This window comes from Nycticebus coucang, chromosome 12 (assembly GCF_027406575.1).
Source record: "Nycticebus coucang isolate mNycCou1 chromosome 12, mNycCou1.pri, whole genome shotgun sequence".
Lineage (NCBI taxonomy): Eukaryota > Metazoa > Chordata > Mammalia > Primates > Lorisidae > Nycticebus > Nycticebus coucang.
In genome coordinates, this window is record NC_069791.1 from 73,280,186 (window position 1) to 73,300,571 (window position 20,386).

Here is a 20,386-nt window from a genome sequence, read left to right on the forward strand (position 1 = left end):
TCCCAGGTCTCAGTCCTTCACTCTTTCACAATACCTGCAACGTAGCTAGTGTAGTATTAATACCTGTCTATCTGCCTTACCTGAACGGATGAAGGCCTTTTGTAAACATTATAGCCCTCTGCATGTGCTTATTAATAGCATGGTAACATACGTCAAGTGAAGCCCTTTTTTAGGGAATATTGTTTGACCTAAACATCATTACTGGGGAATTAATGGGCTTTTACCCTTCTAAAGGACTCTAGAAGTGAGCCTGTCAGTGATAATTATCAGTGTGGTGTTTGTAGGGCTGGGCTGCAGAATGCTGACACCCCAGTAGGTGTCAGCTTCTGCTAAGATGCATCCATTACACTCTGCAAGGATTAATTAGGTCAGGGAGGTTTCTGGAGCTGTTCTGTACTTCTTAGCTGATGTTAAAGGTGAAGCAGTGACATAGGTGTGGAATGCAGGCTTAAGAGAGCCCGAGGGCAGAGAAGTACTGGGCAGGGCACTATGGATGCAAAGGCCGGTGAGGCTAAGCCTTGGCCTGAGCTTGCTCACAGGTGAGCAGGGGAGCCCAGGGCATAGATCTTCCCATCCCTAAATGCTGTCCATCATGAGAAAGGACTCTTGAACTATGTCTAGATGGGTCCGGGATGGTTTCATAGGGGTGTAGGGAAGGGTGACATTTGAAGTGAATCTTGAAGAATGAAAAAGAGGCTGGGTAGGGTGGCTCACACCTGTAATCTCAGCACTTGGGAGGCAGAGGTGGGTGGATTGCCTGAGTTCACATGTTTGAGACCAGCCTAAGCCAGAGCAAGACCCTGTCTCTAAAAAATAGCTGAGCATTGTGGCGGGTGCCTATAATACCAGCTACTTGGGAAGCTGAGGCAAGAGGATCACTTGAACCTAAAAGTTGGGGTTCCTGTGAGCTAAGACGACATGGTACTCTACCAAGGGTGACCAAGTAAGACTCTGTCTCAAAAAAAAAAAAAAAAAAAGAAAAGAATGAGAAAGAATCTTCTAAGCTGAGGAGGTGGGAAGGGCCTACCAGGACTATCCTGAGTACAGGTGAGCGGTCCAGTGGGTAGGAGGGGCGGATGATGAGAGAAGGTAGACTAGAGTGGAGGGAAATAAGGTCCTTGAGTACCACCAAATGAACTAGGGAAGGTTTTTTTTTGTTTTTTTAATTTGGAGTTGGTGGTGGGGCATCACAATTAGACATGTGCATCATCAGTTGGACAGGAAGAGACTGGAGGCAGGGTGCCTAGTAGGAGGCTGTTGCTGAAAGTCTTGGCCAGGGCAGGAGGAGAGAAGACATAGGTTGGAAGCTATTTGCAAGGAGGAATTGCTGGGACATGGGGCCTGGTTAAATGGGATGGGGTGGGGTGGCAATGGAGGAAATAGGCTGACTTTGAAGTTTCTGGCTTGAGTAGCTAAGTGGAGGTGGAACTATTCATTAGTGGAGATAGAAAACATAAGAGAAAGAATAGATGGTAAAATTAGGAAAAGAAAAGTTTATTTTTGAGCGTGTTGAGTGTGAGATGCCTGTGAGACCAAGAGCCCCCAGGTGGAGATGTCCAGTAGGTGGTTGGGTAGAATGACCTGGAGCTGATAAACAGAGGATACAGTAGCAGCCTGAGGTCCATAGTGTTCTTCTTTCTGGAACTACAGTTCCTCTTTCTATCCAATTTATTCCAAAGAGACTCCCCCAAACTGAGCCCAGATGGCCCAAAGCCTCACGGTGATCATGCTTATTTTAAATTGCATCTCACTGTAGCTGCACACAGCTAGAAATGTCTTTCCTCAATGGCCTGATGCCACTGGCTGCATCACAGCAGAACCATGCCAGAACGAGGAATGACCAACAGGCCTCTCCTTTTCATTCCTTGTCAAAGTCAGACCCCATCTACCTGAGAAGTATGGTAACAAAGCCCAGACACCCAAAGATGTTTGTGTACTGGGTGGGCCTAGCAGGTGTGGGGTTATCCAAGGCAGAGAAGCCCAGACTTTTTGAAGAAGCTGTTTGCTCATTCTGGGTGTGTGTATGTTTGTGCATGTGCACGCAATGCACATAGGTGCTTATGTGCAAGCATGTACTTAATTTTCATGGGCTGCTGGCAGGACAGCCCCCTAAATGGAGCAGGAAAGTGGCCTGTTCCTGGCTGGCCTCTCCTTCTACTGTCACATGGGCAGCTCCTAGGCAAGGAAGTCCTACAGAGGCCTACAGACAGCCCTGAGGCCACTGTCTGGACTATGAGGCCAGCATTCACTGACCTTTGGGCAGAGTATTTATTTCCTGTGGCAACTGTAACAAAGTTAAAAGAAAAACCAAACTAAATTGAATAGAGTTTAATTGAGTAACAAATTGCCACAGACTTGGATGGCTAAAAGAACAAAGTGTGCTCTCTCACACTTCTTTTTTTTTTTTTTTTTTGTAGAGACAGAGTCTCACTTTATGGCCCTCAGTAGAGTGCCGTGGCCTCACACAGCTCACAGCAACCTCCAACTCCTGGGCCCAAGTGATTCTCTTGCCTCAGCCTCACACTTCTAAAAGCTATAAGTCCAAACTCAGTGTCACTGGGCCAAAATCAAAGGTGTTGACAGAGCTGCTCCCATTCCTAAAATCCTAGGAGAGAATCCAGTCCTTGCTTTTAGGAGCTCCTGATGGCTTCCAGCATTCTTTGGTTTGTGGCCCCATCGTCCCAATCTCTGTGCCACCTCTGTGTGTATCAGCTCTACCTGTTATAAGGGCACATGTGATTTCATTGAGGGCCAGCATTACCTTCCCATCTCAGGGTCCTTACAGGTTCCAGGGATACCTTTGGGGGCCATTATTCAGCCTACTACAGGTAGGGTTTGGGAAGGTACTTTCTTTTGAGTTCCATTTACCTGGATGGTGGGTGTCACTATAGGTGAGATAATGTGCTTTGCCAAGTAAGGTGCCAAGTTCTGTTGAGAGACCTTGATCTATAGAACCCAGACCTAAGGGTTCCTAACATTTAAAATATATATATATAAAATCTATCCCCCTTTTTTAAAATTTTATTTTATTTTTCTCATGTCAGATGGGTAATGTGCCGACGTTGTAACAAGATTTGTGGCACATCTCACGCACATGCATGAAAACCCAATCATCACACTTATGAACTGCAAAAGGATCCCCCCTTTTCTTAAAAGAAAAAAATATAGCAAGTCCATGTGATCAAGCAAACAGTTAATCCAAAACTCACTTTTGCTTTGGATGACTCCTGCTGGTCCCTGTTGCCCTGATCTCCCTGGGATGTTAGTGTTGGAAGATGAGGAATCACGGTGGCATGCTCCTCTCATGCCTCCTGCTGTACTGGGGTTCACTCTAGTGCAGCGGTTCTCAACCTGTGGGTCACGACCCCTTTGGGGGGTCGAATGACCCTTTCACAGGAGTTACCTAAATATATCCTGCATATCAGATATTTACATTACGATTCATAACTAGCAAAATTACAGTTATGAAGTACCAATGAAAATAATGTTATGGTTGGGGGTCACCACAACATGAGGAACTGTATTAAAGGGTCGCGGCATCAGGAAGGTTGAGGACCACTGCTCTAGTGCGTGTAGGTTGGTGGAGGGAAGCAGGGGAGACCGGCACACTAGAACAGACTCAAATGTGTAAAATGCTGTGTCCCTCACCTCCCTGGCTGGGACACAGCAAAGAAAGAGCTGGGCTTGCTAGGGGCAGCACTGGGATGGGAGTGGGGATAGTCAGTCCAACAAATTTGTCTGCAGTCCAGATTTGGGATTAGACAGAGAGACTCGGGACCAATGATCCCTTACTGAAGCTGAGGGGCCCTTGACCATGCTCCAGACTGTGCCATGAAATGCAAATTCCCAAACTATGCGAACCCCTTACTTTGCCCTTTTTTTTTTTTTTTAGATAGTCTTATTATGTTACCCTCAGTAGAGTGCTGTAATATCACAGCTCACAGCAACCTCAAACTCTTGGGCTTAAGCGATTCTTTTGCCTCAGCCTCCCAAGTAGCTGGGACTACAGGCATAATGCCTGGCTATTTTGTTGTTGTTGTCATTGTTGTTTAGCAGGCCTGCAGGCCTGGGCTGGGTTCAAACCCACCAGCCCCAGTGCATGTGGCCAGTGTCCTAAGCACTGAGCTAGGTCACCAAACCCCTTATTTTGCTTTTATTTCATGGTATACATATTCTCGCATTCCTCCTGAAGGCAGGCAAAGAAATATCCCAATCTTAAAGATAAAGACTCAGATTTAGAGGGGCTGGGCAGTCCTCATCAGCCCAGCAGGCCTGGGGCCAGTATGGGAGACTTGCCCCACCCTGCCTTCTCTATCCCTTCAGTTGGGTACTTAGGTTGACCTTGTGGCTGTGGGTGGGTCCCATCACCTGTTCATTTGAAGGATTTTTAAACAGTACTGCGGGGCTGCCCTGGCAGCTTGGGAAACTCCTTTGAGTTTGAATTATTGTCCTTACTGAGGTCTCCCTCATTCCCAGTCCCTGCCAGGTGTGTGAACTGGGACAAAGCACTGTTCTTCTCAGGGCCTGTTTCCTCTATGTAAAGTGGAATTGGTCAGAGGACTGTCAGGCTGTGGCTCAGTGAATTGGGCGCCAGCACCATATACCAAAGGTGGTGGGTTCAAACCCACCCTGGCTGAACTGTGACAAAGAATAGCCAGCGGTTGTGGCAGGCGCCTGTAGTCCCAGCTACTCAGGAAGTTGAGGCAAGAGAATCGCCCAAGCCCAGGAATTGGAGGTTGCTGTGAACTGTGACGCCACAGCACTATACCAAGGGCCATAAAGTGAGACTGTCTCTTAAAAAAAAAAAAAAAAAAAATAATAATAATAATAATAAAATGAAGTAGAGTTGGTCTCAGAGGACTGTCAGGTCCCTGCTGACTCTGCTGCACCCAAACCTTACTGCTCACCTAATTTAGGGAGGCAGCCTGTATTGAAACTCTAGGCTTGGAAGGCCAGGCTTTTTCTGGAGACCTTGCCCCAGAGAACCATTTGCCAGGAGCCCCTTCCTGGCCACCAGCTGTGTCTCCTGCAGGGAGTAATGTTTGCCTGGCATTTCTCTGAGGGCCATCTGTACTTCCAATAAGGAATGGGAGACTGGGGATTCCAATTTGAGACAGAGGAGCTCCAGGCTCCGGGGAGACTTCGCTTAGAAGCCATTGAGCTAATTTCTCTCACTCCAGGAAGGGCCGGCTGTAGCTCACTTGGGGACGACTGGCTGGGAGCGGGAGGGGGAGTCAGAACCTTCCTGGAGAAACCTGTTCCACTTCCTTCTAATTGCCCATCAGTTTGGAGACCCCAGACTCATTTCGGAGGCCCCTTCGTTTTAGCCGCGAGAGGTGAACTGGCTTTGAATTCCCCTTGTCCAGTGTAGCCAAGTGCGGAGAAGCCAAGTGGACCCCCTGCCCCCATTGGAATGTGCGCTCCAAACGCACCCACCTCCTCCTCCTTTATAGCCGCCTCCCCCCTCACTTCCTGAGTCCCACTGATCCCACCACCAAAACGCGCGCGCGCGCACACACACACATATATACAGGCGCGCGCACCTACATAGAGGGGGACACACATACACACACACACATACACTTCCAGGCAGGCCCGGCGGCCTCGTGCTCCTGGCTCGGGGCTCCCAGCTGCTCGGGCTCCGGGAGAAGCGACCTTTTGTTATTCAAATCACACCCTCGCCGCGCGCCGGGGGCCGCAGGCTGGCCCGGGAACACGCCCCCCGCGCTCCTAGCCAGCTGACTGCGGGGGTTCCCGGCCCCCAAGCTCTGGAGCGCCGGTCTGCCCACGGGGCCGCGCCTTCCCCGCCCCCGGCGCGCGTTGCGGTTCCGCGCCCGGCCCCCTCCCCTCCCCCTTACCGCCTCCCCTCCCCCTCCCCTTCCTTTCTCCGGTCCAGCCTCCGTGCCGCCGTCGCCGCTGCCGCTTGCCCGGGTCCACGGGGGCCCCTGCTGGCCGCCCTCCCCGCAGCATGGCACCCTCTGGGCGGAATTAGCTAGGAGCAGCTTTAGGGGAAGCGGGATCTCGGGGGTGGGGGGGGTGCCCTACAGCCTCGGTCATGGATGTGAGCAAGATGGTAAGTGAGAAAAGGGGCTCTGCCCAGAGCCTGCCCCCACCTCTCCCCACACCCGTCTCTCTTCCCTTTACCCGTCCTAGTCGGCGTGATCCATTGAAAGTTTCTGGATTGTTGATCCTGCCTGTTGGCCCCAACTCCAGACTTGCTGGAGAAGGGAGCCGGGCCAGGATTCTGGAGGCAGCTGGCCGGCCGGCCGGCCGGGATCGGCTCTCGGTTTCCCGCCGCGCTGCCGCCAGGGCTGCTCGGGAGATCTTGCTAGACTCCAGGGAGAGGGATGTCGCGCTCACCTCCCAATTTGGGAAACCTACCTGGTGGAGGAGGGATGAGACTGTGGGAAGGGCTTGTCCTATTCCCTCCAGAGCCCCCCACTCGCACACCTACTTGAAATCTATGGGAAGATTTATAGGGCAGAGCCAGCGGGCAGGGAGGCACAGGTGGGTGGCCCTGGGAGGACAGTGAAAAGCTCCTGTTCTAACCATCCTAGAAAGTGAGGGGGCAGCTATAGAATCCTTGGCATGGGGGGGGGGGCGGAGGGGATGTTCTGGATTGACCATTTGTGAACTCAGCTTCAGTGGGCCTGAGGAGCAAACAACCTTGGCCTTAATCTGACTCCTCATTTCATTTAGAGCAGGGCTTCCCTGAAGGGGGTCTATGCCCTCCCCTAGGGTGGCTCTCCGCCCCAACACCATAGGAGCTGAAGAAATTATTGTTCGTTTTTTTTTTTTTTTTTTGGTAGAGACAGGGTCTCACTTTATGGCCCTCGTAGAGTGCCGTGGCCTCACACAGCTCACAGCAACCTCCAACTCCTGGGCTTAAGTGATTCTCTTGCCTCAGTCTCCCGAGTAGCTGGGACTACAGGTGCTCGCCACAGCGCCCGGCTAGAAATTATTGTTCATTGAGATCTAGGAACAGTCTTCTCAGCTCTGCAGGTAGTAGGATGTGATTTGGGGGATTCTGAAGGGAGGGGGTCTCAGGGAGAGCTGGGAGACCTGGAAACTGCAGGTTTTCCCAAGAATCTATATTGACTCCCACTCAGAAAGGAGATTTAAAGGTGCTTTTGAGATCACAATCACCCTGACTCTGATTCTAGACCAGGATACCATCTGCACTCCCCAGCCTTGTAGACCTCCAGGGCCTGTATAACAAGCTTGGTCTTTACTGATGGGGCTAAGTAGGGTGTGTGCGTGCGTGTGTGTGTGTGTGTGTGTGTGTGTGTGTGTGTGTGTGTGTGTGGTCAGAGGGGCACCAGGGCTTCTGAGGAAAGGGCTTGTGTGGGCTGCGTGTGTGGGTGGGGGCAGAGGGTCTGGGTCTGCCTGTATTTAGAGTTGAGATGTACCGGGAAGAAGGCAGAAAGAACCCACTCAACTCAAGATGAATGTGAGTTCCTCTTGTAGAGTATTTGGCTAGTTTTCCCCAGAAGGTGCTTTTTAAAGCAATCATCCCCATAGAGAAGGCAGGTACATTTTTTTGCCAACCTGCCTTTGGTACTCTGTCTTGGCTAGGAGACAATGGAGTGGGAGCAGATGACAGGTGAGAGCTCTCTTTATATGGCTTGAACCAGTCTCAGACTGAACACTACCCATGGGGTTCAGAGCTGTGCCAGGGGCCTTATGGGCTCCTACCTGTCGATGCTTGGACCATGCTCAGAGAGTGGACCACCACTCCCTATCTGTATACCATGAAAGCTCACTTTCTTTGGGCAACTACTAGAACTGCTTCTCAAATCATTTGTAGCTTTGGGGGTGGAGATGTGGAAAACTGAAAATAGCTAGCCCCTTCCTACAGGTGTCTGAGCAAGACCAAAGGGTCACCAGTGTGGGCTGTGGGAGAAACCTGAAGCTCTGAAAGAGCTCCAAAGAGATGTCTCACTCAACTCAACAATCAGCCTGACCAGTGCAGGCCTGGATCAGAGATCTCAGCTCTGAGGGCCATGGGGGTCTGAGAAGAGACTTGACCACGAAGTTTAGATGGAGGGCGAGACCTATATTGGCTCTTGAAGGCTGGGTGGAGTTAGCATTGACTGTTGGAGAATGGCAGGAAGAGGAGTGGATGAACCCATTGGGTGAGGCTGAGGACATTTGGCTGGTACACAGGTTTGGGATCAGGAAATATCGAGATGGTTGGGGCCAGACCGGGAAAGCCTTGAATGCCAGCCAAGATATTCTGATCCTGGCCTATAGACCTTGGATGACTTCTAGAGAATTTTGAGCAATGGAGAGGTGTATTTATTGCCTATTTTGTCTTTTAGCTTGGGGTCTAGATAAAAGTGATATTAGATTCTCAATTGTCCTCAGTTCTTTGTAAAGAGCACAGACCCTGGACTGTGTGTCAAGAACCTTACCCACTCTGGGGAATTGGCAACTGCTTCCCATTCCGGTAGAAGACCAAGAAGGCTGAAGTTGTTTTCTTTTCTGACCTTTAAATCCCCATCTCTGGTTTGAAGTGCCCATTCTTGGGGCCTTTGGTTCCAGGGTTGACTTCAAACCCAGCACCAGCCACATCTATGACAGGGTTCATTATCAGCCTTAGGAATTTCTCTTATCAGAATGAGAAAAAGCAGATTGGGCGGCACCTGTGGCTCAGTGGGTAGGGTGCTGGCCCCAAATGCCAAGGTTGGCGAGTTTGAACCCGGCCTCGGCCAAACTGCAACAAAAAATAGCCAGGCGTTGTGGCAGGCACCTGTAGTCCTAGCTACTTGGGAGACTGAGGCAAAAGAATCGCCTAAGCCCAGGAGTTGGAGGTTGCTGTGAGCTGTGGCGCCACAACACTCTACCGAGGGTGATAAAGTGAGATTCTTATCTCTTTAAAAAAAAAAAAAAAGGAAAGCAGATAGTTGACCTGACCATCTGCATGATTTTGAGCAAGTTTTTTACTTACCCTCTTAGCCTTATCTGTGTGACATGAGCATAATAATCGAGAAGTGTGGAAATAAATTTTTTTTAATCAAATTCTCACTGTCGTTGGGGCTAAAAATGTAGTGGTGTCATCATAGCTTACTGCAACTTCAGACTCCTGGGCTAAAGGGATCCTCTGCCTCAGCCTCCAGAGTAGCTAGGACTATGGGTACATGCTACCATGCCCAGCTAATTGTTTTTTTTTTTGTTTGTTTGTTTGTTTTTTGTAGATGGGGGTTTCACTATTGCCCAGGATGGTCTCAAACTCCTGGCACTCATAGAAAATATTTCTTTAAAGGCGTAGGACTTGGACTAGTAAGTTCATACATGGTGGCTATTCTGATAATGATCTCTAGTCTCATCTGGTCCTAGGGTGACTCTGATTCCTTCCACATCCTTTAATTTCTTGATTGGCTTGAGGAGCTCAGCATTGGCTATATTTCAGTTGACTGCTCTTGGGACCAATTCTCCCAGGCCTAGTTATCTTTCTGAATGAGGGTACAAATGACTGGAGACAGTGGATTCACCAGCTGCTGCAACAATGAATTTTTGATGACCTCAGATATCTGCCCAAGGGAGCGGTGGTTTAACCCTGCACTCAGGGATAAAATGCAGATAGATGCCTTTTAGGGGTGGATGGTGGCCCCTTTGTCTTCACTGAACACAGAAAATGCCTGGTACTATAACTTGTCAACAGTATCAATTCTTACAAAAGAACATGTAGTTTATGTAACATGTATATTTGCATGTTGCTTTATGATGTACAAAGCATTTTGTACCTGTTCTTGCCACAATCCTGGGGAAGAAAGCAGAAATAATCAACCACATTTTATAGATGAGAATACTGGAGTTCAGAAAAGTGATGCCCAAGATCTTATGCAAAGGGTGAAACCTGTGCTTTGTTCTCCTGATGTACACTATGGTGACAAAATGAATCAAAGGTAAGGAAAAAGATTCAGTGACTAGGTTCTAGAATGGACACCAGCTCATCTCTCTTTCTGGGTCCCCTAGGGAGAAGATCCAGGGGGTAGGGATTTGTGTCCATATATGTATGGACCATGTATCTCATAATCATCTATAGAGCTGTTTTTAAAACTGGAGGGTTTCCTCATGAATCTTTTTTGTTTTTTTGAGACAAAGACTCATTCTGCTACCCCAGGCTAGAGTGCTGTGGTGTTAGCCTAGTTCACAAGCAATCTCAAACTGGGGCTCAAGTGAACCACTTATTTCAGCCTCCTGAGTAGCTGGGACTATAGGTACCCACCACAATTCCCAACTAATGTTTCTATTTTTAGTGGAGATGGGGTCTTGCTCTTGCTCAGGCTGGTCTTAAAAGTCCTGAGCTCAAGCAGTGCTCCTGCCTCAGCCTCCCAGAGTGCTAAGATTATAAGCATGAGCTACCACTCCCTGCCTCAGATTTTTTTTAGAGATGAAGTATTGCTGTATTGCCTAGGCTGGTCTCAAGCCTCAAACGATCCTCTTTCCTGAGCCTCCAGAGTAGTTGGGGTAAGTGCACCTCTCTGGCAAGATTTCTTTCCTTTTTTTTTTTTTTCTTGTTCTGGCAAGATTTCTTGAGGTACATATCTGGGGGCTGTTTCCTCTCAACCTATCTCTTTTCTTGCCCAGAGAGGTCCTAGTCCAAAGCCAGACAGGCATGTGGTCTGACAGCTGCCTCTGAGCCGAAGGATTCCAGCAGCCAGACAAAATTTATGCTTCCCTGGAGCCCCGGTGGGTGTATAAAAAAAAAAAAAAATGGCAAAGTCTTTAGATTCTCTAGTATCCTAATGCATCCTTGATTTGGAGGTGATTCCTATGGGCAGATAGGAAAGGTTGGGGGTGGGAGGTGTATTTGTAAATAGAAATGGTAGAACAGTAGCTGGCTGGACTCCATGGCATGTCTCCTGTGCACCGGGGACTGGGAAGCCTCTTCTGTGTCCTGAGACTATTCTGGGTGCTAAGCCTGGGCTTTGTGGAGTCACAGAGGCCATGTGCTGATTCCACCACTTGCTAGGATGATAGGCAAGAGACCTCACTCTGCCCAGCATTCTTATCTCAGATGGGTTGAAGTCTGCAGATTGGCACATAGGAGGGGCCTAGGTAAGCCATGGCTGTGATCATTGCTATTTTTGCTCCTTCATTTAGGCAACAAATAAAATAAATTTTTAGGAGAAAGACTAGAATGTTGCTTCCTTCTTCAGAAGGATTACTCTGCTGAGTGAGTTCAGTCTAGTGGGCAGTTAGACATACAAGGTATGTGTAAGGTGTGTGCCAGCACAAAAGAGGTGGGGTTCATGAGCCAGCAACTTGAAGAGGGATGTCATTGAGAAAGCTGGGGATGGCTCTGTGCCTGTAGCTCAGTGGCTAGGGCACTGGCCACATACACCAGAGCTGGCGGGTTCGAACCTGGCCCAGGTCTGCCAAACAACAATGACATCTACAACAACAACAACAAAAATAGCTGGACGTTGTGGCAGGCACCTCCCACTTGGGAGGCTGAAGCAAGAGAATCACTTAAGCCCAAGAGTTTGAGGTTGCTGTGAGCTGTGAGCTGTGCCACAGCACTTGATTGAGGGCGACATAATAAGACTGTCTCAAGAAAGAAAGCTGGGGACAGAACAGAAGGGGTTCCCCCCAGAAGTAAGGGAGGTAGGAGCCGCCCAGGCACGTTAGAAGCACAAGATCATGAAGCGCCAGAGTTTGTTCAGGATGTACCTGCTGTTTATGCTGGAAGGGTAGGCACAGTCCTAGTCTCTGTGAGGCTAACAAAGTTCTGGACATGGGATCCAAATCTTTTTATACTCAGTGGTTCCTTGAAGAGCTGTGCTTTAAGAAGGGGCACAGCAATTGATGGAAACATACAACACACAGTAGATGCTGAATGAATGAATGATTGAACTATGAAAGAAGACATTGCCTTTCAGAGGGAGGCTCTGTACTCAGGCCTGAAGAGACAGCCCAGGGGAATGAATGCTGAGTAGGTTTGTTAGGAGCAGGGCCAGAACCACGGAGGGGAGGCGTAGGCACAGGTATGAGGGCTTGCGTTAAAAATACTCTGCAAGTCTCTAGGGGAGCCAGTAAATGATGCTGTTTCCATTTGACAGTTGGATGTGGACGTGCCTGCCATGCTGGCCTCAGTGCTTGGAGATGGCCTTCACTGTGGGGTGGGGCAAAATGGTTTTTTTGTTTGTTTGTTTTTGTTTTTGAGACAGTTTCACTTTGTAGCCCTCAGTAGAGTGCTGTGGCATCACAGCTCACAGCAACCTCCAGCTCTTGAGCTTGGGCTTAGCCGATTCTCTTACCTTAGCCTCCCCAGTAGCTGGGACTACAGGCGCCCGCCACACGCCTGGCTATTTTTTGGTTGCAGTTTGGCCAGGGCTATATAAGGGGCTGGTGCCCTACTCGCTGAGCCACAGGCACTGCCCAAGGGGAAAAATGTTTTTGAAATGAATGTTTCATTAACTTTCTATCATAACCTCTCTTTGGAGCACTTCTTTCAGCCTTGTTTTCTGGTACCTAAAAATAGCTTTTTCTTGTTGGATTCCTCTCAGGCTGGAAAGAAGCCTTAGGAAATCACTGCCTCCCTACTCATGCTAGCTCAAAGATCCTATCAACAGCCTGGTGCTGGGCGGGGATGTTCCCAGTGGTTACATCCAGATTCCTGGCCGTTATCCTTTTTGTCCTATAGATTTATGAAGATTGTCCCTTGAGTAAACAGACTGAGAACTCACTAAGGCTCTATGCTAGACTTGAGTATGAAAGAGAATATGATAGTTCTATGGCCTCTGCCTTCAAAGAGGTAGAGAAGAAGGTAAATAATTATAACGTAGTATCAGCTGGGTGCAGTGGCACACACCTGTAATGCTAGCACTCTGGGAGGCCAAGCCAGAAGGAACACTTGAGCTCAGAACTTTAAAACCATCCTGAGCAAGAGTGAGACCCCATTTCTACCAAAAATAGAAAAAAAAAATAGCTGGATATGGTGATGGAATACTGTAGTCCCAGCTACTCAGAAAGCTGAGGCAGGAAGATCAGTTGAGCCTGGGAGTTTGAGGTTGCAATGAGCAATGGTGACATTACCCCTACTCTACCTGGAGCACCAGAGCAAGACTTTGTCTCAAAAACAAACAACCCCCTCAATAATTATAATATGAAGTGATTAGCACAATATTAGAGCTATAAGGAAAGTCTTGTAGGAATGGTTAATTCTGACAAATGGTACAGGAGATGGACTGGGAAGGTGACATTCATTCATTCATTTGGTAAAGATTTATAGGGTGCTTTCCATATGTCAGTTGCTGCCCTAAGCACTTGGGATTGGGATCCATTCTGGAACAAAACAAAGATCCCTGCTTTGTGGAGCTGGGCTCCTTGGGGTGGGGGTAGGGATAGATAATAACAATAAATGTAAATGATTAAATTGCGTAGACTGTTGGAAGGTAGAGAGTGCAGAAATGGCTGCATTGCCCTGGGGATGCTTGGATGAGAATTGTGACAGAGGGGCAGGTCAGTCATTCTCAACAGGGGAATTTCCTTGGCTGCCAACAGGCTCTGGGGCCTCCTGTGTTGTCTGTTCTTGGCTTACAGTCTGGCTGAAATTGTGAACCTCACCTTCAGCCTCTGGCTCAGTACTGAGAGTCCCTGGGCTCCAGCTCCTCTTCCCATCTTCCTGCAGTCTGCCCAACTATGGATCCAAGAGGTAGCTGGATGATCTAGAGAGCTCTGAAACTTTATCCATTTCTGCCAGATTTCCTAGAAGATGCAGGGAAGGTGCTGCCTGTTCTTTCTAACAAATCTCCGCTAAAGGAGCCAAGTGTCAAATGAGTGGTTCTCTGGGCAAGGCCCTGGGTATGGACTGGTGCCATCAGCATTAAAGGAGGCCCTCTTAGCCTACTCAAGTGTCATCAGCTCAGATGAGGGTGGGTGACAGAGCACTTTGGTTCATATCCTGTCCAATTCTCAGAAAGTGTGAGTCCTATTCTCACGTTTGGAGGGACTGAGGCTTAGAGAAATCAAATCACACAGGACTCTTTATTTTGGGTTCTGGGCTTTCCCTATAGAAGCCTTTTGCCCACACTTTGGCTTCTAAGCTCCAGAGGAGAGTCAGCTGTGAGTCCATTGGCCCAATGCTGTCATTGAGAGGTGCTGGGGTTCCTGCATTCAGTACATTTTGATGTGAAATAGCTGTGATCATTGGCCCCAGCAATGAGGAAACAGGTAATACACAGGAAATGTTAAACTTCTGCTACTTTTCAGAAAATATAAAAAGGCATAAATAAAATGAAGGTCAAGCATTCTCTCCCCATCTCAAACTACAGCTATAATTTGCTGTAGACCCTTACAGACTGTCCTCTGTATGTGTGTGAGACAGAGTTGTGTGTGTCCTGCCCACCTGCTTGTGTGCTAGATTGAGCCACATGAAAGTGCTGTTTTTAATAAACCATAAACAGCCAGATATTCATGGGTTCAATCAAATATAAGCATACATACCTTGACAAATATATATATGTATAGTATTTAAACAAAATGGGGCCATAGCATTATAGTTTTGTAGACCTTTATTTTAGTTTTCACTGTGCTATAGACTACAAACAGTATATCAAAATTGTCAAGGTTATGGGTCCTATGGTTCAAAAATCTGCCTCTTTACTGACATGTGCAGGAAGATGTTCATAAAATGCTCGGATCAATGCCTGCCCCATAGCAAGCATTCTGTAAATATTAGCACATACTATTGTACTTCCAGATAAGCAGAGGCTATATATTGTTGCATTGTAATCATTTTTCTATTAATACATTTTCTGTTGAGGTAAGATCCTTGTACATACATTAAAGAGTATTTATCGGTTCACTTCTTTATACTTTAAGGGCTTAGGTATTAAGGTTTTAGCTCTTAAGAATTCTTTGTATTGATAAATTTTGAGCCAGGTAGTGAGTACAGGGAAAGATTCTTGGAACTGTTGCCCTATAACCCTATAAACTGGGCTCTCTAAGTCCTGCCCCCATCTTAGTTTCTGCTGCTATAACAAAATACCTTAGACTGAGGCATTTATAAATAGTAGACATTATTGGTTCTAGTAGACATTATGGTTCTAGAGACCAGAAAGTCTAAGACCCCAGTGCCAGCAGCTCTGGTGAAGGTCTGTTCCATAGATGGCATTTTTAACAGCATTCTTCCATTACAGAGAAAAACAAAGAGATGAGTGCTGTGTCCTCACATGGCAAAAGACATGGAAGGGCCGGGCAGCTATCTGGACCCTCTTTTTTCTTTTCTTTTCTTTTTTTTTTTTTAAAACAGATCCTCACTCTGTTGCTGTGGATAGAGTGCTATGGCATTGTAGCTCACAGCAACCTCAATCTCTTACAGTCAAGGGATCCTCTTATCTCAGCCTCCAGAGTAGCTGGTACTACAGATACCAGCCACAACACCTGGCTAGGGTTTTTTTTTTTTTTTTTCTATTTTTAGTAGAGATGGAGTCTGGCTCTTGCTCACTGATCTAGAACTACTGAGCACAAGCAATCCACCTGCTTCAGCCTCTCAAAGTGTTAGGATTACAGGCGTGAGCCACCGTGCCTGGCCTGGAGCCTGTTTTAATCGCATTTGTCCCACTAATGAGGGCAGAGCCCTCATGACTTAATCACTTCTCCAACTGCCCCACCTAAAACTACCACCACAAGGATTAATGCATTCATCATGCATTTTGGAGGGGACACAAATATTTAAATCATAATACCCCTTCTTTGCTTTTTCCACGCTCCAGGAACACTGAGAGCTCACCAGTCCCCCCACACTGGGAATGCCTTTGGGTTCACCTTTGTGCCTTTGTCATGCTGACCTCTCAACCCTGAATGCCCTTGCGGGTCTCTTTCCCAGGCTCACTTCTCATCTGGTTAGGTGGTTCTTCCTCCAGGTGACCATCATTGACCCTTCAGCCTTGGGTAGATATCCACCCCCAGGCCTTTATAACACTCCTTACCCACCATTATCTCCTCTGACATGCTGTGCACACACAGTGCCGTCATCTCTTTTCCCATCTAGACTGCTGTCTTGGAAACCAGGACTGTGTCTTACTCATCTGTGGCTTCACCTAAAGCGGCACTTGGCCACAGGTGCTCAGTACACATGTGTATGGATACGGAGTATATATGTTTGATGGATGAATTTAGTGAATGAATAAAATTGCGAATAACTAAATGAATGATAGGACTTAAATAAATGGAGATGGTTTGGGGAGGGTGGTGATGTGGGTTAGAGGGTACATGAAGCAAAGGCATGAGGGCCACTTTTTTGGGAAAGAGTATTGAGGACAGGAATGAGTTTGAAGGCTGGGAAGGCCAACAGGGGTCAGATACACAAGTCTTGAGCACCAGACCAGGGAGTGGAGTAGTTTCCCTATGTGTAGCCATGAGCCTTGGACATTTCTAACATGGTTGGAGCTGTGCTATAGAGAGAGGTGTCTGGTAATGTTGCAGCCACCAGGAGCTGAGAGACCAGTGGGCATGAGGCCTGGAGGTCCAGATGTGTTACCCTGTCTGGGGGCCCTGTGGGTGACTCCTGCACTTCTCCTGAAATCTCACGACTTTTCTTCACCCCTTGAGACAGAAGTGAGAATTGCTGGTGGCTTTGCTTTTTGAGGAAATAACATCACATCCTTATAGCTGATGATGAAATCCATCTCCGGAATTAGCAACAGCCCTTCCACTTCAGAGAACTATTTAGCAAATCCTCCCCAGCTTGTTCTCACTCCTTGAGTTCAGAGCAGGGAGTGTCCCTGAGGGCCCTGCCTGCCTGCTGGTACATTCCACTGCCTCCATGGGGTGACCAGAGCATGCACTGCTCACTTACTCTCTTCTCTGGCTCTAACCTGAGATCAGTGAGGCCTGGACTTTGGTAGTATCTTAACAAGGATGTCAGTTCTTGAAACCAAATGCTTGGTATTGATGTGTGTATTCTGCTCAGTGGAAATGAGTTTGAATTATTCTTCCCAGCCCAGGAGGGGTATACCTAGGGATTTTGGACATGGAGTGAGATCTTGGTTCAACTTCCTGCTAGCCAGGCGTCATGACTAGCTAAGCAAGTCAGGTAACTGTCCTGAGTCTCAGTTTCCCCATCTGGAGTTACTAGTCCCATTGTTGCTGTGATGGTTAAATGAAGTAATGTATGGGAATGAATTACAACCCGACAGAGCTTAACTGGATTGGAGCCTGAACCTCAGGGAAGTGGAGGCTGTTCAATCTGTGTTTTAGATAAAGGACGGGGTGGGGAAAGTGTTGAGAGAACCGAGGAAAGAACCTGAATGTTTTGCTGTTGTATTTTCTCCACTTCCCCCAGACTCCTCAACCCCTTAACACAGGTGGACATGCACGTGCGCCCGTGGACATACACCCTACTGCCAAGGCTCTGATGACAGTTTTCCCTAAGCAAGTACCAGTCAGTTCCATCTCTCTTCTCCCTAAAAGGTCTTGAACAACAAGGTCTCAAAAGTGCCCAGTTATATTTGAATATTGATTCAATCATGGGGATCCAAGCACTTTAAAAGCCAGAAAGTCACTGGGGAAGAGGACAGCTAATTTAAGGACGAGGGAAGGGCCCAGGAACCTGGACTGGGGAAGAGGTGCAGAAGCTGGCTGGACACCATTGCCCAAGTAGCACTTGCGTGGGCCTCAGCTGAGTGCAGCTGCTGGCCCTGTGTATTCCCTCCCCTCATTTGCTCCTGGCCCAGGCCATTGCTTTCTATTTCACCATGAAGAGACGCAATCCCGGGAAAATGGGCCCCCTTACCCTCATATACACCCACACCTGTCCACCCTATGTGAGGTCCAGCACTAGACAGCACATCCAGGTGACACTGTCTCTCTCCCCTCACATATATGCCAACACATAATCATGTCTCTCATTTGAAAGAAGAAAGCCTTGGCCTTGCCTCCCTCCAGCTCTGCCCTCTTTCTCTGGCCCTCTTAACAGCAGATATACCTCGAAGCACTTATCTTCAACTCCTGTCTGCCATTTCTTTCTTGGATCTTCCATCAGAGAGGGGGCTTCACTCCTTCCACCTAATCGCAGCAGCCCTGGTGAAGGTCATAAACATGATGTTCAATCCATGGCCGGTTTTCTACTTTCATCTTACCTACCTGAACTGCTGCAGCCTTCAATACAACTGAGCACTCCCCATTGAAACACATTTCTTCGAGTGGCTTCCAGGGGACACCACACTCCCCTGTCTTTCTCCTACCTCAAGGCTGCCTCCCTTCCTTTCCTATCACTAGTTCCTTCCTATCTTTCTTTAATGTTCCAGTGTCCCCAGACTTCCCATCTCCACTCAGTCTCTGGTGCTCTTATTTGTTCTTAAATCCCATCTGCATGCTGGTGACTACTACATTTATAAGTCTAGCTTAGACCTCTTCTGCATCCCACACTTGCACATCCACTGATCCTTTGTAGCTTCATTGACATGTTAGGCACCTCATGTTTACCATGTCCCGAAACATAACTCCTGTCTCCCCCACTCCAAACCTCCTCCCATGGCTTTCTCCATCTTGTAAATGGCAGCTCGATTCTTCTAGTTGCTCTGGCACATAAGTGTGGTGTCATCGTGGATTCCTTCCTTCCGTCCTCACACCCCACATCTCAAACATCAGCAAATCCTGTTAGTTCTACCTTCAGAATAAATCCTGAGTCCAGTCACATCTCAGCACCTCCTCTACTCCCCTCTTCGTCTCTGGCCTGAATTAATGGAGCAGTGTCTTTATTGTGGTCCCTGCATCCACACTTGTCCCAGCAATTGTTTCTCAGCACAGCAGCAGAGGGATCCTTTGAAACACTGAGTCAGATCATATCATCCCTTTGCTTAAAACTTGAAGTGTCCCCTGTCTTGATCTGCACAAAGACCTTACTGTGGCCCACTGGGATTTGGCCTTTCCCAACCCTGACTTCTGGCTCCAGCCATACTTAGCCCCCGGCTATTCCTAGTACCTGCCAGGTGGGTTCCTGCTCAGGATCAGCACTTCGGCTCCTCTGCCTGGCTCTCTTCTTCCAGGTGTGCGAGGTTTGCCTCATCAGTCTTAAAGCCCAGGTTTCTCTTGTCACCTCAGTAAAGCCCTTCCTGGTGGCCCTTTGTAAGGTTATGATGCTGCTTAGAATACCCAGCCCCATTCTCAGCCTTATTTTTCTTCCATAGCACCTCTCACCATCTGACTATCATATATTTTATTTTATTTATTTGTTTACTGTCTCTCTCCCCTGCTAAAATGTAACACCCATGAGGGCAGAGACTTGTTGTTTCTGTTCACTGTTGAATTCTTTTTTTTTATTAAATCATAGCTGTGTACATTAATGCAATCATGGGGTACAATGTGCTGGTTTTATATACAATTTGAAATATTTTCATCAAACTGGTTAACATTGCCTTCATGGCATTTTCTTAGTTATTGTGTTAAGACATTTGTATTCTACATTTAGTTAAGTTTCACATGTACCCTTGTAAGATGTACCGTAGGTGTGGTCCCACCAATCAATCACTATCCCTCCACCCATCCTCCCTCTCTCCTCCCTTTCCCTCTTCTCCATATTCTTGGGCTATAGTTGGGTTATAGCTTTCATATGAAAGCTATAAATTAGTTTCATAGTAGGGCTGAGTACATTGGATATACTTTTTCTTCCATTCTTGAGATACTTTGCTGCTAAGAAACCGTTGAATTCTTAAAGCAGCACCAGCACAGGATGGGCCTTCCAGAAATATGTACATGTTGAATGAATGAATGACTATGAAAAGAATTCAGAGAGGTTGTTCCCTTAGTTTAGGGAAGAACAGCAGGAATGTGGGTGGCCCCTGAGAATCTCTTAGTCATGATCAGGGTAAAAACAAAAATAGGTGAGAGAGCAGGGCTGGATATCTTTTGGAAGAAAATAGGTGACCATCTGTACTGGTCCAGTTCTATAGTTAGCAAGACATGGGAGGAGAGCTTTTTTCCTGAGCTTTATGTAACAGATGTGGTTTTGTATAAATCACACTTCTGTAAACTGAATCCTATTTTAAATGTACTAGCAGAGATTGCTATTTAAAGGAATCTGATGCCAATTTCTTCTGTAAAATGAATAATAATTTCCTAATTTGCCCTTAGTCAATTCATATTTTCCACACACAAAAAACCTGCATAAATCAAGACATGTTTATCTGAACTGAGGACTCTTCATTTTCCATGTTTCTGCCATCTTTATTATTCCTTCTCTTTTCCCTCGTTCTTCCTTTCCCTCTTTGTTCTTGCTTTTCCTTTGGCTGAGTTTTTTTTTTCTTAGACTCTGACATAGAATGTTCTCCTGTAACATGCCCAGAAGGAAGAGTGCCAAGAGCAATGGCCCCTTCCCAGACCAGATGAGTCCGGTCTAATGGTGGAGCAAAGGGGCTTGTCCACGATGAATATG

General features: G+C 47.4%; 1 protein-coding gene and 1 non-coding gene across 4 annotated transcripts in view; one reads left to right on the forward strand and one right to left on the reverse strand.

Annotated features, from left to right (window-relative positions):
- Positions 1–20,386, forward strand: part of HIP1 (huntingtin interacting protein 1) — a 175,144-nt gene that overhangs the window by 77,044 nt on the left and 77,714 nt on the right. Inside the window, exon 1 of one of the 3 annotated variants that reach the window (XM_053556197.1) lies at positions 5,870–6,073. The exons of the other annotated variants lie outside the window; for them this stretch is intronic. Coding sequence (XP_053412172.1) covers positions 6,056–6,073 — 18 coding nt within the window. The 5' untranslated portion in view covers positions 5,870–6,055. Of the gene's footprint in view, positions 1–5,869; positions 6,074–20,386 lie in introns of those variants that run through there. 3 annotated transcript variants of the gene reach the window in all.
- On the reverse strand, positions 3,039–3,138 carry LOC128563042 (small nucleolar RNA U13). The gene has a single exon (XR_008373709.1). It is a non-coding gene; the product is annotated as a small nucleolar RNA U13 (small nucleolar RNA).